General features: G+C 39.0%; 1 protein-coding gene across 8 annotated transcripts in view; it reads right to left on the bottom strand.

Annotated features, from left to right (window-relative positions):
- The window catches only part of FMN2 (formin 2), a 370,601-nt gene that overhangs the window by 300,749 nt on the left and 53,446 nt on the right, over positions 1 to 16,406 (bottom strand). For 7 of the 8 annotated variants that reach the window (XR_007411942.1, XR_007411941.1, XM_049112363.1 and 4 more), the window contains exon 3: positions 10,117 to 10,161. The exons of the other annotated variant lie outside the window; for it this stretch is intronic. Coding sequence is in view for 5 of the 7 variants with exons in the window: in XM_049112363.1 (XP_048968320.1) it covers positions 10,117 to 10,161 (45 nt within the window). In the remaining 2 variants the exon portion in view is untranslated. The remainder of the gene's footprint in view (positions 1 to 10,116; positions 10,162 to 16,406) is intronic. 8 annotated transcript variants of the gene reach the window in all.

Raw genomic sequence — 16,406 nt, 5'->3', positions numbered from 1 at the left:
GCTCACACCAGAAGTAGGCACAGGCAGTGTGCTGAGGTTCCCAATGACATGAAAACAGGCCCCAAAAAGAGGACAGCATGGTAGGAAGCTATAGCTAGACCAAACACAAATGTGCACCCTACCTCCTGACACTATGAGATTAGAAGTTCCAAAAAGAAGTGGATTTCAAAAAACTATGGTTTGATAAATGAAAACCAATGTTGAGTTAAAGAAGTAAAAAGAATTTGTTGAGGGGGGAAAAAGCTTATTTTTTTAAATGAGCTCAGAGTGTCAAAAGGGCCCAGAGAAGGACACTTAGATTCAGATTGGGCCTGGAGGAGACACAGCGTCAGAGCTCAATTAGATGATGCGTAAACTGTATCACAGCTCATGGTAGTAACCACCAATGAGGGAAAAGGAAGACTCCTGAGGGCAGGGGCTAACCATTTATTCACAAGCCCATCAGTCCCTCTGCTTGTACTATGCAGCTCTGCTCAGTGAGAGGTAGATTCACGCTCAGTAGCAATCCAGTCTTATAATTAAATAGCAACAAATCTCAAATTGAGAGGGAGAATATCTGGGCGCCAATACTGGAACTTTCTTAACCATAAGGAAGTATTGTAGAAAACTAACATTCCTGATTTTGTAGGACTCCCCTCCCTCAGAATCCAGGCTTCACACAGCAGAGCTAACACTTTCCAAAAGGTGTTAGCTGAAGGGATGCCTGGGTGGCTCAGTGGTTGAGCATCTGCCTTCAGTTCAGGGTGCGATCCCTGAGTCCCAGGATCAAGTTCCACATCAGGCTCCTTGGAGCCTGCTTCTCCTCCCTTGGCCTGTGTTTCCGCCTCTCTCTTTGTCTATCATGAATAACTAAATAAAATCTTAAAAAAAAAAAAAAAAGGTGTTAGCTGAAGGTGAGTTTTGACAATTAGCTCCAGGAAAACACATATCAAGCTGAATTAGCACATGTATTAAAGCGGCATGTTGAGCCTCTATTCACAGAAAGAAAAGCTAAAATAAAGTCTCAGCCTTAAAAGTTGTCACCAACCATGTATAGCAGAGAAAACAACCTCGAAGTGAGATAAAGATCTGCAATAAGCTCTGCTACTTACAGACAAGAACACCTACAGGATGCTTAAAAGGGAAAATGATTCAATAATTGGTAGAATGCACTGCCATTATGGCTAGAGCAATGCTCATCACCATTTAAAAACAAGGGCTACCTTCAAATGCAATGCCTTGATCTATAGAGCTTAAATAGGACTACACAAAATAGACTTTGAGCAAACCATGTCTTAAAAAACAAGTCCTTAAACTGATGTAACAGTTGACGCTTAGGAAGCAGCAAATTTATCAATATATCCATGTACAGTTCCATTGGGAAGAGAGCTTATTACCTTACTCTTGTTTCTACCACCTATTACTTATTTTCTGAAACTATGGTGAAAGAGAGGCTCCTGTTAGAACTTGCTCCTTTGCTTCTAAACAGACTTGTGAAATGCTAACACATTTGTATTCACAGCCTATAATGATTATTCTAAAATAGACTCACAGACCTGCATAATAGGCATGAGAGTTAAGAGCAGCCAGTTAAAGTTCAACAGAACATCATCTAGTAGATGGGAACCATATCTCTGCTAATTACTATGTCCAGTCTCCTTCTCTCTAAAATGGACATAATAATAGCTCCCAGGGGTGTTATAAGGATCAAATGATCTGTGGAAAATCCTTAGCAAAGTAAGGTCACACACACAAAAAAATGGTAACTATTATTATTTAAAAGGCCATTAGGGGTCACTGAACTATGCTGCATTTTACCAGTGAGGTCACAGAATTGGTAGTAACTTAAAAACAAAAGCAATTCTCATCACCAGCTCAGTACTCTTCAGCAGGATTTTAGTCTCAAATCATTCAATGTCAGTGTGACCTTAATTAAAGGCATGATCCAACAAGGTTCTGAGCAATATATGCCTTAATTGTGTAGTGTTTAATCTTACCCCGTGGAAACTTTCTTCATGCTTACAGATACAGCTTCTCTGTCATAGCTAAAGAGAACATAGGATCGAATGAAGTCCTGTTTAATCAATACTCACTTTATTGTTCAGTACAGAAGAGACTAACTGATTTCCATCAATTCTAGGTGTTGACTATACCTGATGGATGGCTGACCTCAAATTTGGAATTCCAGCTCATCCTACATATAAACTCCCATTACCTTTAAATCTTGATATAAGCTCCTTTACAAAGTTCTGTGCAAATCCTAAAAATGAAGGAATATTTCAATAATTAATCCTTTAGCTAAAGGAGATAATCACTTAGCAAATTGAACTTAATGAAAAATCTGTTCTATCTAAAAAAGAAGGTATACTGTTTTAACCTAAACTTAAGAGACTTATCAAGAGCTTTAAATGAGTAAGTGCTGTGTCAGTAGAGTACAAAAAAAAAAAAAAAAATCCTTTAACTTTATCAACATCAGCATTTAAAATATTGTGAGGACCAACTCGGACGCCACCCGAACTCCACACAATGGTCCTGTCCCCAGAGGATGAGGATGATGTGCTTCTGTTGCCACTGGCTGAGCCGGGGGTCTGGGTGGTTGAAGCGGAGGATGAGCCACTGCTTGCCTGAGGTGACCCAGCTCTCTTGGGGGCTCTGGTCCTGGTGACAGCAACCCTTCAGAGGGCAGCTCAGCTTCCCTTCCACTTCTTCCTTCCCTGAGCCTCCATCTGAGCCTCCTATTGACCCTGTGTGGCTGCTGTAACATTAGGTATCCCTCCAGCAGGGAATGGGTTCCCGCAGAGCTCCCTCTGCATGGGCCCTGAGACCATAGTCTTTGTCACCACTGTTTCCCTGCACCATCACCACTCAGGTGGCTATTTTTAAAAAGTAAATTTCTTGAAGGGTCAAAAAAAGGGGGGGGGGAGGGCTGAAGGCTGGGCAGGAGGCGGCCTCACAGCATTTAAAATATTGGACATTCTCTAATGTTACTGTAACCTTAACTACATGTATTTTTGTTTTCATCTTACTTGAAGAAAACCACAAATGCTATTTTCTTGAGCAATATAAAAAGTAGAAACTTCTCTCCAATTTTAAAGTTACTAAATGAACAAATTTTTAAATTTTAAAAATCAAGACTATTATAATTAATTTTCTAGTGAATAGACCTTGCAGTGCTGAATTTTAAAATGTCTTCTGGCCACTCTGTAAACTTGGAAGGAAATTAAGACCATTCTGAGAATTCCAATTCCCTCTCCATAATTTGAAATGACCAGCAGAGGGCAAAACTAAACATTTGATACCTGGAATCCTGAGCATGAATGAGAAAAAATTTCCAAAAAGAGGCTGACAAGTTCTATTTTTCACTGAAATTTAACACCTCAGTTGCTATATTTGCTGAATTTGGAGACATGTCAAGAAGAAATGTCAACCTAATAAAATTCTCTTTAGTACAAATGGGGAAATAAAATCAACACTGCAACAGAATAAATAACCATAGTAGAAATGCTTGAAATTAACAGAATAAACAAATGAAATAATGTAACGTTAATAGTACCTTGTTCATTTTATGCCATACATGTGGTACAATTAAATAGCTTACAAATCAAATCAGAAATACATGGTATATGTGCTAAGGGTAGAGATAAAAATATGTATATAAATTAATCTATAAATGTAATTTGTATCTGTATATGCATTCCATAACAGTTCCTTAATCTAAAATACACACTCTATAGACAAAATTGTTGAAGAGGTTTTAAAATTTTTCTTTCAGATTTGAAACTTTGATAAATTTATAAGCAATTAGTTTATTCTTAATGTTCTGTAACCTCAATGTTACACAACCTCTAATACTTCAAAGGTAAAAACCAAAAGAACACACTTATAAATCTATAAAGGAAGAATCAAAAGGAAGAAAAATCCCAGGGTTAGGCCTGGGGCCACGTAAATATTGAATAAGATTAAATTTGATATATTATTCGTTAAAGATAAGGATTTATTCAGAGTTATATTTCCTGGTCTGAATATCTGCATTTTACATCTCAAGGTGTTTTTTGTTTTTGTATTTTTTAATAAGAGGAATGAAAGTTAAACAGAGGACATTCCTGTAAGAAATTAAAAGTGGCATTAGTTCTTTTTTTTTTTTTTTTTAATTTTTATTTATTTATTTATGATAGTCACAGAGAGAGAGAGAGAGAGAGGCAGAGACACAGGCAGAGGGAGAAGCAGGCTCCATGCACCGGGAGCCTGATGTGGGATTCGATCCCGGGTCTCCAGGATCGCGCCCTGGGCCAAAGGCAGGCGCCAAACCGCTGCGCCACCCAGGGATCCCAAAAGTGGCATTAGTTCTACTGAAGATCCTATAAACCACTTAAGACACCAACTTGGTCTCTCTCTCTCTGTCTCTCACCTAAGCAGCTTCTCAATTACAGAAAGGGAAGCAAAGCCTTAACAAGCAGTTGGGGAAAATGTTCCCTCATTAAGCTTAGTTCTAGCACAGCAGCTCTCATCAGCTGAGCTAAAACCCTGGAGATTTCAAGGTAGGCCCTTCTTGGAGTTTACAAAAAGCCAAGAGCAGCTTCCACATCTAAGCTATAACTAACATTGAAGGAACACATTTTCTAGAGCAAAGCTCTCCCAAAGCTGGCTGACCAAAATCCCTTATATCCAGAGTCCATCTTCATACCTAGTTGACTGGACATTCCCTAAGTGGAACCACAAAGTTACCATTTTAGGAAGCTCCCTGGGAAGCACAGACATGTGGAGATGAAGCTGCAGACCTAGCCAGGACGTAAGTAAGGGAGGGCCTTGGAGGCCATGAATAAGAGCTCTGGTGTTATCCTAAAGGTAAAGCATCTCTAGCAAGTGTACCAGGATCATTCTTTTGCAGAGAAGGAACTGGAGGTACCAAGAATGAAACCAGGTAGACTAATTAGGAGCTACTTTTGTGGTCCGGACACAAGACAAAGGTGGCTTGCACCAGTTTCTGACTGTCTTCTGTCTTCTCTATTCCCCACTTGGCCTAGGGAAACCAAACAGACATGTGGATTCACTAATTTGCATTCACCATAGGATATAATCACTCCCTTTCCCATTTTCTTACTTACATAGAAGAAAACATCACCCACCATTAGGTCTTCATTGCCTATATCCAAAATGAGTCTGAATTACCACTTTGTCAAGATATCATCTTAAAGGACGCACTCTATAGCAGTTGTCAACAGTAATGGCACAATACTAATATCAAGATTGATGTCTGCTAATTCAGGGGCAAGCTCTTAAATATCTATTACTATAATTTACATTAAGAGTAAATTTTTTTTCTTATTGAATAGCAAACTAGACATTAAATTCCTTAATATATACATTTTCTTCAAATTACTTTGAAAACACCATACTTAGACCATTGTCTTTCAACTTCATAATTCACACATAGTAAGAAGAGTGATTATAAGCACCAAGAGATGGCACCTCAAAGACCTTTAATAGTTCTTGCTTGATCTCATTATCTATCTAATGAGCACCCCCTTTTTGCAGGGTACTTGGTCAAGAGCTATAGCATTCTATGGTAAATAACAAGATTTGTCTCAGACCTTGCCTTAGCTACTGCTGTCATTTATCTTGATTTTGAAAATCACCTCACATTGTAGTAAATATTGGCTGTATTCTAAGTATAATATTAAAAATAAATACTTTTCTCCACTATGTCTTGTGATCGTAGGGGCATTGTTGTTCTCTGCTTGCTCAGAAGTCCTTTTCCTCATCCACTTACAGTAAATATAGATATGATATACAGTCAATTTACTACTACATGAGGCCAATTTCAGATTCAATAAAGTTCTATTAATGCTAGTCTCTAATTTATATTTTGGCTTTGCACCAGATCCTTTCTTTCTAAGGATACCCTATTTTCATGCTTCTGATATGGTCAATAGGATCTTCCATAGAGTCTAACTGGAACCTTGAGAATCTTAGCCCTAGAAAAAAAGGAGGATGCCGATTCATCCTCAAGGAGAGCTCTCTCCCAACTTCAAAGATCTCAGGAAACTCTAACACATTTCTGATCTACACACAAGATCTATTCAAACCTAAGCTTCCTGAAATCTGAATTGTACGCACAGCATCCAACTCAAATTCCTCTCTACAAGGTTATTAACTTTTGGTACCTTCAGTAACTACTTTTCAGTCTTAATCTTACTTTGACCTCTTGGCAACATTTGGTACCACTTAATATTACAAAATCTTTTTTTCTGTCCTACCTCTATGACTGATCCTTCTCTATCTTCCTGCAGCATCCTTTTTAACACTGCCCATTGCATAAATGTTCATCCATATATAGCAGGCCCCTATCCCTTTTCAACCTGCAGGCACTTTTCAATGAATAATGGCTTTGAGTATCATCTACACACTAAAGATTCCTCAATCTCTCTCCCCATAGGCTCACCTCTCCTGACCCCTAAATACAAACAACTAATTATTTTTGCACATGTTTTAGTAGATATCCTCAAATTCAGTAAGACCCAAATTGTCCTCCCAACCCACTTCCTCTGTGTTTTATAGTTAGTAAATAGCATCACCCTCTTCCCTCTCACTCAAGCCAGAAATCTGGGCACATCCTTCTTGTTTCTGCCTCTCCCTCCCCTTTACACAATCAACCGAATTCTCAAGGCTTGTCTACTCGACCTTCTAAAGCATTTCAGCCCTTGCTTCTCAAAGTGCGGTCCCCAGACCAGCAATATCAGCATCAACTGGGAACTTGTTAGAAATGCAGATTCTCCAACCCCATCCTCAGACTCATGGAATCAGAAACTCTAGAGGTGGAGCCCAGCAATTAGTGTTTCAACAAATCGTCCAGGTGATTCCAAATGCCTACTAGAGTTTCAAAACTAAGAACCATCAGAACAGACTTTTATTGGGGTGCCTGGGTGGCTCAATTGGTTAAGCATCTGACTTCAGCTCAGATCATGATGTCAAGGCCCAGTGATGGAGCCCCATGTCAGGCTCCCAGCTTAGTGGGGAGTCTGCTTGTCCCTCTCCCTCTGACCTTCCTCCTGCCTGTGCATGCTCTCTCTCAGATAAATGAATAAAACTTTAAAAGAAAAAAGAATTCCCCTTTGTTCATCCTCACTACTACTTATATAGTCAAAGGCAATTATCTCCCCTCTCCTGGATTATTGCAACATCTTCTCAGAATCTTCCAGCCTACAAACCATACCCATCTAACACCTCTCAGTTGATACTCCACAAACACCCAGAATGTTCTTTCTAAAACATGGATCTGATTATATCACATTCCTCCACCTAAAACCCTCAATGCTTTCAGGATTGAGTTCCAATTTCTTTTTTTTTTTCTTTTTTTTTATTCATGAGAGACAGAGAGAGAGACAGAGAGAGGCAAAGACACAGGCAGAGGTAGAGGGAGAAGCAGGCTCCATTCCATGCAGGACTCGATTCCAGGTCTCCAGGACCACACCCTGGGCTGAAGGCAGTACTAAACCGTTGAGCCACGCCCTGAGTTCCAATTTCTAAACATTCCTTCAGAAGCCTTCATAAATGGCTCTGGATACCATCCAACATCTAATGTTGTCTCCTCCGTCCCTGTCTCCTGGTGTGACTCTGCTCTGGTCATACTGACCACTCAAAGCTCAAAACTCTTCTACCATCACCCTCCTATTAAACAGTATGCTGCTACGTCTTTCCATTCTTTTGACAGTAAGCAAATAAATACAAGAGACTATCTGCATTTTTCATGGAAAAAATTCAATAAATATTGTGTAATTGGCCAGTAACCACACATAAAGACAGAAAAATCAATTCACACAACAGATTCACTTTTAAAATCTTACCTGAGTATAGACCAGGGGTCAGCAAACCACAGTCTGTCTACAGGCCAAATCTGGCCAATTGCCCATTTTTGAAAATAGTTTCATTAGGAAACACAGCCATTATTCATTACACATTGTCTGTGGCTGCTTTCATATAACAGCAGTTGTGACAAAGACTGTAAATATTTGCTGAAGCCTAAAATATGTTCTATCTGGTCGCCTTGGAATAACTCTTCTTTCAGGTACCCCAAAAAACAAAAAAAATAACCCTCTAACTATCTGTGTGGGTGATGTTTTCTCAATACACGTCACCTTCATTGTGCCACAGATTCATAATTCTCTACTTCTCCTGGCTCTTGATATAAGAAAGGTCACAGAAGCCACCACAGGATCCCTGGGTGGCTCAGTAGTTTAGCACCTGCCTTCTGCCCAGGGCGTGGTCCTGGAGTCCCAGGATAGAGTCCCATATCGGGCTCCCTACAGGGAGCCTGCTTCTCCCTCTGCCTGTGTCTCTGCCTCTCTCTCTCTCTCTCTCTATCTCTCTCTCTCTCTCTGTGTCTCATGAATAAATAAATAAAATCTTTAAAAAAAAAAAAAAGAAAGATCACATGAAACAAACTTAATAACCAACAGAACTTATTAATATTCAGTGCATATCCAGGAAAAGAATACAAAAAGAAATCATGACAGAAAAGTTGGGCTAGGTCGCCCATTTTAATAAAAGTCCATCATACAAATTCAAAATGAATTCTGAGTCACTCAGCACAGTTTGCCAAGTAGATGATAAAAAGTACCAGTTGTAAAAGCCGAAATAGATATCTCTAATAGCTTAATACTCTCAACTGAGAAAAAAACAAATCATGAAGAAAGTATGACACTGCCTTAGAAAGTATGACTGCCAATAATGTATTTTTAGAAACTGATTTTTCTAAACTTCAATTAACTTTATGGTTGGAGACTACTTTAAAATCTACAATGTACTGGTGGTACTTCCTCTAAACTCAGAAAATTCTATGGAGAAGGAATAAACAATTAGTTACCCTTACCACTTTTATAACAACACTCTTGAATTCAGCCTAATTGGAGGTGGGGTGGGGGATTCACCTGTTTTATCTTCTTTTTCTTAAAAGTACTCTTTATACCCAATGTGGAGCTGTAACTCACAAACCTGAGATCAAGAGCCCCACTCTTTACCGCCTGAACCAGCCAGGAACCCCAATTTTTGTTGTTTAAGCCACCAAATCCGTGGTATTTGTTGTTGTTGTTTTAATTTCTCTTTACTTTTTTAAGTAACCTCTACTCCCACTGTGGGGCTTGAACTCATACCCCCTTTTATTCTTAAATAACCTTGTTTTACCTTCTTAAACAAAATAAACAAAAGCACATGTGTTAGAAATTTACTAAAATCACATATCAGATCAAAAAATTCAAATAATCTTAAAATATACATGCTTAAACTCAACTGTGTAAAACTTGGACACTGATTACCACAGGATCCAGTCATAGAACCATTCACTGAATAGTAACCAGGGACAGATCACTATACATTGTCAGGATAAAAAGAATGTAACAGAACACATTTTAAAATAATGGAGTCCAGAGAAATAACAGTGTTTAAAATATATAGTAAAGTCCTCTAATTCACACTGAATTGTATGACTACAAACATGGCAGACATAATTTAACACAACACATAATCAATCTCGTGGTAAAGAAAGGTTAGTGTGGCAATTTTTTTTAAAACCATACAAATGTACAGCTTGCAAAGAAAGAAATCAAGTAGGAACTTCTTGATACAAACCCGCTTATTATATTCTTTGTGAAATAAATCTATTTTATAACTAAAAATAAATTTAAATTTAAAAAATGTCTTTTGGAGAAAACAAATAATAATAAGCACATTTTTTCCTTGTTTATATTTATTGACTGGTCCCTTCAATTTTTTATTGAATTATCCAATCAAAATCAGACTTATTCCATGTGGTAGAGTTCTTTGAAAGAGGAGAAATGTTGTTTAGCAAACAAATCTCTGCCTTTTTGGCTTCTCTATCTTAGGAATGCGGAGTGAAACAGAGGTCCTTATTCTTTGGGGAGGTGTTACAGAAAGCCATTCATTCATGCCACATTATCTGTAAAGTATGCCAGACATTCACACACACAAACACTGAGAGCTAAAGCAGCAAATATGTAAGTTGTCTGCCAAGATATGAGTATAATACTTCTCAGAACAAAAGACAGCATGTAGTCAATATGAAGTGGTCATGAACACAGGACCAAGTGGGCATGCTGGCTTCCCTTCACAGTTTGTAGTTACCTCTCCATAGGTTCTCCTACTCTCTCCATCTCCATTTGACTTCATCTAAAAAGAGTGGAGAGGGCAGGTTGGGGGGAAAATATGGTAATTAGAGCAGTAAAATCATGAGTAGCAAATGGATTAAGAAAGAAGAATGACAATAAGCCCAGAAGCAGATATCCAACAGAGTCAATTCTCAAGCCAACTAATTTCTGAGCAAATCCATATTCCATCCCATTCTCTATCTGCTCTCCCTCCAGGTGTTTAAAGATTATTAAACAGGGGAGCACCAGTGTGGTTCAGTGGGTTGGGTGTCTGCCTTCAGCTCAGGTTATAACCCCAAGGAGCTGGGATTGATCCCACCATTGGCCTCCTTGCTCAGTTGGGGGCCACTCCCCCCAGTTCATGATCTCTCTCTCTCTCTCTTTTTCTCCCCCTCTGCTTCTCTCTCTCTCTCAAATAAATAAGTAGAATCTAAAAAAAAAAATTATTAAATACAGATTTTAGGCAAGATGGAGGAAGAGCAGGGGTCCTCCTTTCATCTGGTCTCCCAAATTTAGCCAGATAAATTTCAAACCATTGTGAAAAATCTATGAATTCAACCTAAGATATAAAGAAAGAATCACTGGGTGCTACAGGGAGAAAAGTGAATGCTTTTTACAAAGTAGGAGTCCAGAGAAGAGAAAGGGAGGGGATATATCAGAAGATATATGGCTGGGGGAGGGAGCCTTTGCAAGCCTGCTGCAGGAAACTAATACAGCTTTAGGGTGCACTATCAGGTGCACTATCAGGTCCTTTAGAAATCTGCTCATGAGACAGTATTCCCTGTCTGAAAAATGCTTAGTGGAGAAAGAGGGCAGAATCACAGGAGGGGCAGTGAGGTCTCAGTATTCCCAGTGGCACAGAAAGAACAGGGGCACCCAGGGGAAAGCTCAACCTGTGCCATAAACCGCAAAACACCATCCATCCCGGTCCCAATAAAGGACTGGAATGCAGCAATCTTCCAAGAGAGGCAGACTGGGTAGCACTAGAGCAGGTGAACATTCTCCAACCCACCACCCAGCAGCAGATAGAAGCAAGCTATGCTGCACTTCCTCCAGGAGAGGTAGAGCTCGTAACTACATAAGACTAGGAAACCTGGGACGCCTGGGTGGCTCAGCGGTTTAGCACCTGCCTTTGGCCCAGGGTGTGATCCTGGAGTCCCGGGATCGAGTCCCGCATTGGGCTCCCTGCGTGGAGCCTGCTTTTCCCTCGCCTGTGTCTCTGCCTCTCTGTGTGTGTGTGTGTCTCTCGTGAATAAATAAAATCTTTAAAAAAAAAAAAAAAAGACTGGGAAACCTCTCACACCACCTGTTACCTTTCAAATTGTATGAGTCCTTGCCCCCATGACTGACCCCAGAGGGATCTGAGGCAGTGCAGACAAAGAAACCACAGGTAGCTACAGGCTGGAAGGTCTTGGCTTGGAGGCTGGAGATCTGGCTGCCACCATTTTTTTTTCTCCTTTCAACCTGCAGAAGCTCAGCCTCCAAGGAACAAAGACCTTACAGGGCAAAGAGCTTACACGGAGCCTGACCACCAGGCAAGGGACAGGGCATCTCCACCCTGGCCGAGACAACTGAAAATCAGTGCAACAGGCCCATCCCCCAGAAGACCAGCTGGAAAAACAAGCAAACAGCAAGTCTACTGATCAAATAGTACTGGAAACCTCCAGGACTGAGGGGAAATAGTATATAGAAATCGAGACTTTTTTCCTTAAGATTTATTTTTCAGGGTAAAAATTTCCCATATTCTATCGTTTTCATGTCTTAACTGCAATATTCTATCAAAACTTCATTTTTAAGTTTTTCCTTTTTGACTTTCATATTTTTTATAATTACATGTCATAGATAAATTCTTCATTTTTGGCTTCCTTTCAATGTATTCAATTTAATTTTTGTAGATACATTTAAGTTTTGGGGGTATTTTGGATTTTCTGTTTTGATTTGTTTCACATTTCTGGAATTTAGTACCTTCTAAACTATATACCAAAATAGATTCAGAACCAAGTGGTGCACCATGCTGGTCCACTCTGTGAGATTATATTCTATCTTCCTATCCAATCTGCCCCCTCTTTTTTCTTCATGTTTTTCTTTGTGTTGTTGTTGTTGTTGTCATCTCTCTATGTAAGTTTTGGTTCTTAACATAAATATAGAATTTACAAGCCTTCTAACGTACACACCAAAATACACTGAGAACCAGATGATCACCATCTTGGTCCAACCTCTGAGACTATATTCTCTCTCCACCACCTCTGCCTCCCCTCCATTTTTTCTTTTTCACTATCATTGTCTGTTTTTCCCCCTTTTATTTCTGGCCCCTGAACACTTTGGTATTGTCTAGAATGTATTTTACTTCGGTTGTGCTTGATATTTTTGACACTGCTGACTCATACAGCTATGAGGACAAAATAACTAGAAGGAAGAATCTCGACAAAAGAAATATCCAGAAGTAATACTCTCTGCCACAGATCTAATGGATATGGCTTTAAGTAAGATGTCAGAGATACAATTCAGGATTAAAATTTAAAAATTACTGGTGGCTCTTGAAAAAAGCATAGAAGACTCTGGAGAGTCTCTTTCTGCAGAATGCAGATCTAATCAGAGCAAAATACAAATACTTTAATTAAGATACAGTCTAAACTGGATGTTCTAACAGCTAGGGTTAATGAGGCAGAATAAGGAGTGAGTGACATAGAAGACAAGTTGATGGAAAGGAAGAAAGCTGAGGAAGAGAAAAACGACTAAAAGCCCATGAAGAGAGACTTTGGGCAGTAAGAGATAGTTTGAAAAAGAATAATATTCATCTTATTGGGATTCCAGAGGACATGCAGACAGAGGAAAGACCAGAAAGTATGATTAAACTAATCATAGCTGAGAATTTACCTAATCTGGAAAGGCAATAGGCATACATATCCAAGAGACAGAGAAGACCTCCCTAACATAAAGAAAAAAAAAACAACACCTCGAAATATAATAGTGAATTTTGCAAATTTCAGAGATAAAAGGAAAATCCTAAAAGCAGCCCAAAACAAGAGATTGCTAACTTATATGGGGAGAGATATCAGATTAACAGCAGACCTTTCGACAGAGACCTGGCAGGCCAGAAAGGACTGGCATGATATATTAAGGGTACTCAACAAGAAAAATATGCAGCAAAGATATTTATCCAGGGGATCCCTGGGTGGCTCAACGGTTTGACGCCTGCCTTTGGCCCAGGGCACAATCCTGGAGTCCCGGGATCAAGTCCCACATCGGGCTCTCAGCATGGAGCCTGCTTCTCCCTCCTCCTATGTCTCTGTCTCTCTATCATGAATAAATAAATTTTTAAAAATTTATTTTAAAAAATATACTTTATCCAGCAAGGCTGTCATTCAGAATAGAAGGAGAGATAAAGAGCTTCCAGGATAGAAAGAAACTGAAAGAATATGTGACCACCAAATCAACTCTGCAAGAAATACTAAGGGAGACCCTGTAAATGAAGAGGGGGCCCAAAGAAAATCTGCAGAAACAGGCTGTATAGGTAACAGTATGACAATAAATTCATATCTTCGAATAGTTACTCTGAACATGAATAGGCTAAATGGTCCACTCAAAAACCATAGGATATCAGACTGGATAAAAAAGCAAGACCCATCTATATGCAATCTACAAGAGACTCATTTAAGACCTAAATAAACCTTCAGATGTAAAATGAGTGGTGTGGAGAAACATTAGCATGAAAAAGGGCTTCAAAGGAAAGCTGGGGTAGCAATGCTCATATCAGAAAAATTAGATGTTAAGCAAAACACTATAATAAGAGATGAAGAGGGACACCATATCATACTCAAAAGGTCCACCCAGCAAGAATACTTAACAATTATGAATATTTATGCCCCTAATGTGGGAGCAGCCAATTATTTCAATCAATTAATAACCAAAGTAAACAAATACAGATAATAATATATTAATAGTAGGAGACTTCAACACTCCACTCTCAGCAATAGACAGATTTTCTAAGAAGATCACCAAAAAACAAGGACTTTGAATAACACACTGAACCAAATGGATTTCACAGATATATACAGAACTTCCCATCCTAATGCAACAGAATACACACTCTTCTCAAGTGTACATGGAACTTCCTCCAGAAGAGACCACATACTGGGTCACAAATCAGGTCTCAACCAATACCAAAAGATTGGCATTATTCCCTGCATATTTTCAGACCACACTGCTTTGAAACAAGAATTCAATCACAAGAAGTAATTTGGATGAAACTCAAATACTTGAAGGTTAAAAAACATACTACTAAAGATGAACGGGTCAACAAAGAAATTAGAGAAGGATTAAAAAGATTCATGGAAACTAAAGAAAATGAAGACACAGCTGTTCAAAATCTTTAGGCTACAGCAAATGTTGTCCTAAAAGGGAAACACATCTCAATACAAGCCTCCCTCAAAAAAAAAAAAGCAAATATCTCAAATATACAAGCTAAATTTACACATAAAGGAGATGGAGAAAGAACACTAAAGCCTAAACCAAGCAAGAGAAGAGAAATAATAAAGATTACAGCAGAACTCAATGAAATGGAGACCAGAAGAACTGTAGAACACATCAATAAAACCAGGAATTGGTTCTATGAAAAAATTAATAAGATAGATAAACCCCTAGCCAAACTTATTAAAAAGAAAAGAGACAAAACTCAAATTAATGAAATCATGAATGAAAGAGGAAAGATCACAACCAGTACCAAGGATATAAAAACAATTTTTAAAATGTATTATGAGCAACCATATCCCAAAAAATTAGGCAATCTGGAAGAAATGGATGCATTCCTTGAAATCTACAAATTACCAAAAATGAAACAGGAAGACATAGAAAATCTGAACAGACCCATAACCAGTGAGGAAAACGAAGCAGTCATCAAAAACCTCCCAAGAAACAAAAGTCCAGGGCCAGATGGCTTCCCAGCAGAATTCTACCAAACATTTAAAGAAGAAACAATACCTATTCTACTAAAGCTGCTTCAAAGGATAGAAATGGAAGGAATAGTTCCAAACTCATTCTATGAGGTCAGCATACCTTGATCCCAAAACCAGACAGACACCACTAAAAAGGAAAAGTATAGACCAATATCCCTGTGAACATGGATGCAAACATTCTCACCAGATACTAGTGAATAATATCCAAAAATACATTAAGAGGATTATTCATCACAACCAAGTGGGATTTATCCCTGGGATGCAAGGGTGGTTCAACATTTGTAAAACAATCAACGTGATAGATCACATCAATAAAAGAAGAGACAAGAACCATATTATCCTCTCAAAGATACAGAGAAAGCATTTGACAAAATACAGCATCCATTCTTCATTAAAACCCTTCTAAGTGTAGGGATAGGAGGAACATTCTACATATCTTAAAAGCCATTTATGGAAACCCGACAATGAATATGATTTTCAATGGGGAAAAATGGAGAGCCTTTCCCCTAAGATCAGGAACATGACAGGTGTCTACTCTCACCACTGTTATTCAACATAGTACTAGAATAGGCCTAGCCTCAGCAATCAGACAACAAAAGAAATAAAAGGCATTCGAATTGGCAAAGAAGAAGTCAAACTCTTCCTCTTCTCAGATGACATGATACTGTATATAGAAGACCCAAAAGAAGGGGACCTGGGTGGCTCACTGGCTGAGTGTTTGCGTTTGGCTCACGTCATGATCCTGGGTTCCAGGGATTGAGTCCTGAATCGGGCTCCCCACAGAAAGCCTGCTTCTCCCTCTGCCTATGTTTCTTCCTCTCTCTGTGTCTCTCATGAATGAATAAACAAAATCTTGAAGAAAAAAAAAAAAAAAGGAAAAAGAAGAAGACCCAAAAGACTCCACCCCCAAATTGCTAGAACTCATACAGGAATTTAACAACATGGTAGGATACAGAATCAATGCAAAGAAATTTGTATTTCTATACACTAACAATGAGATTGAAGAAAGAGAAATTTTTTTTTTAAATTAATGATAGTCACAGAGAGAGAGAGAGAGGCAGAGACACAGGGAGAGGGAGAAGCAGGCTCCACGCACCGGGAGCCCGACGTGGGACTCGATTCTGGGTCTCCAGGATCACACCCTGGGCCAAAGGCAGGCGCTAAACCGCTGCGCCACCCAGGGATCCCGAAGAAAGAGAAATTAAGGAATCAATGCCATTTACAATTATGCCCAAAACCATAAGATACCTAGGAGGTAAAGGATCTATACTCTAAAAACTACAGAACACTTATGAAAGACATTGTGGAAGAC

This window comes from Canis lupus, chromosome 7 (assembly GCF_003254725.2).
Source record: "Canis lupus dingo isolate Sandy chromosome 7, ASM325472v2, whole genome shotgun sequence".
Taxonomy (NCBI): Eukaryota; Metazoa; Chordata; class Mammalia; order Carnivora; family Canidae; genus Canis; species Canis lupus.
The sequence above is the reverse complement of the archived record's forward strand: the minus strand, read 5'-3'. Positions and strand labels throughout refer to the sequence as shown.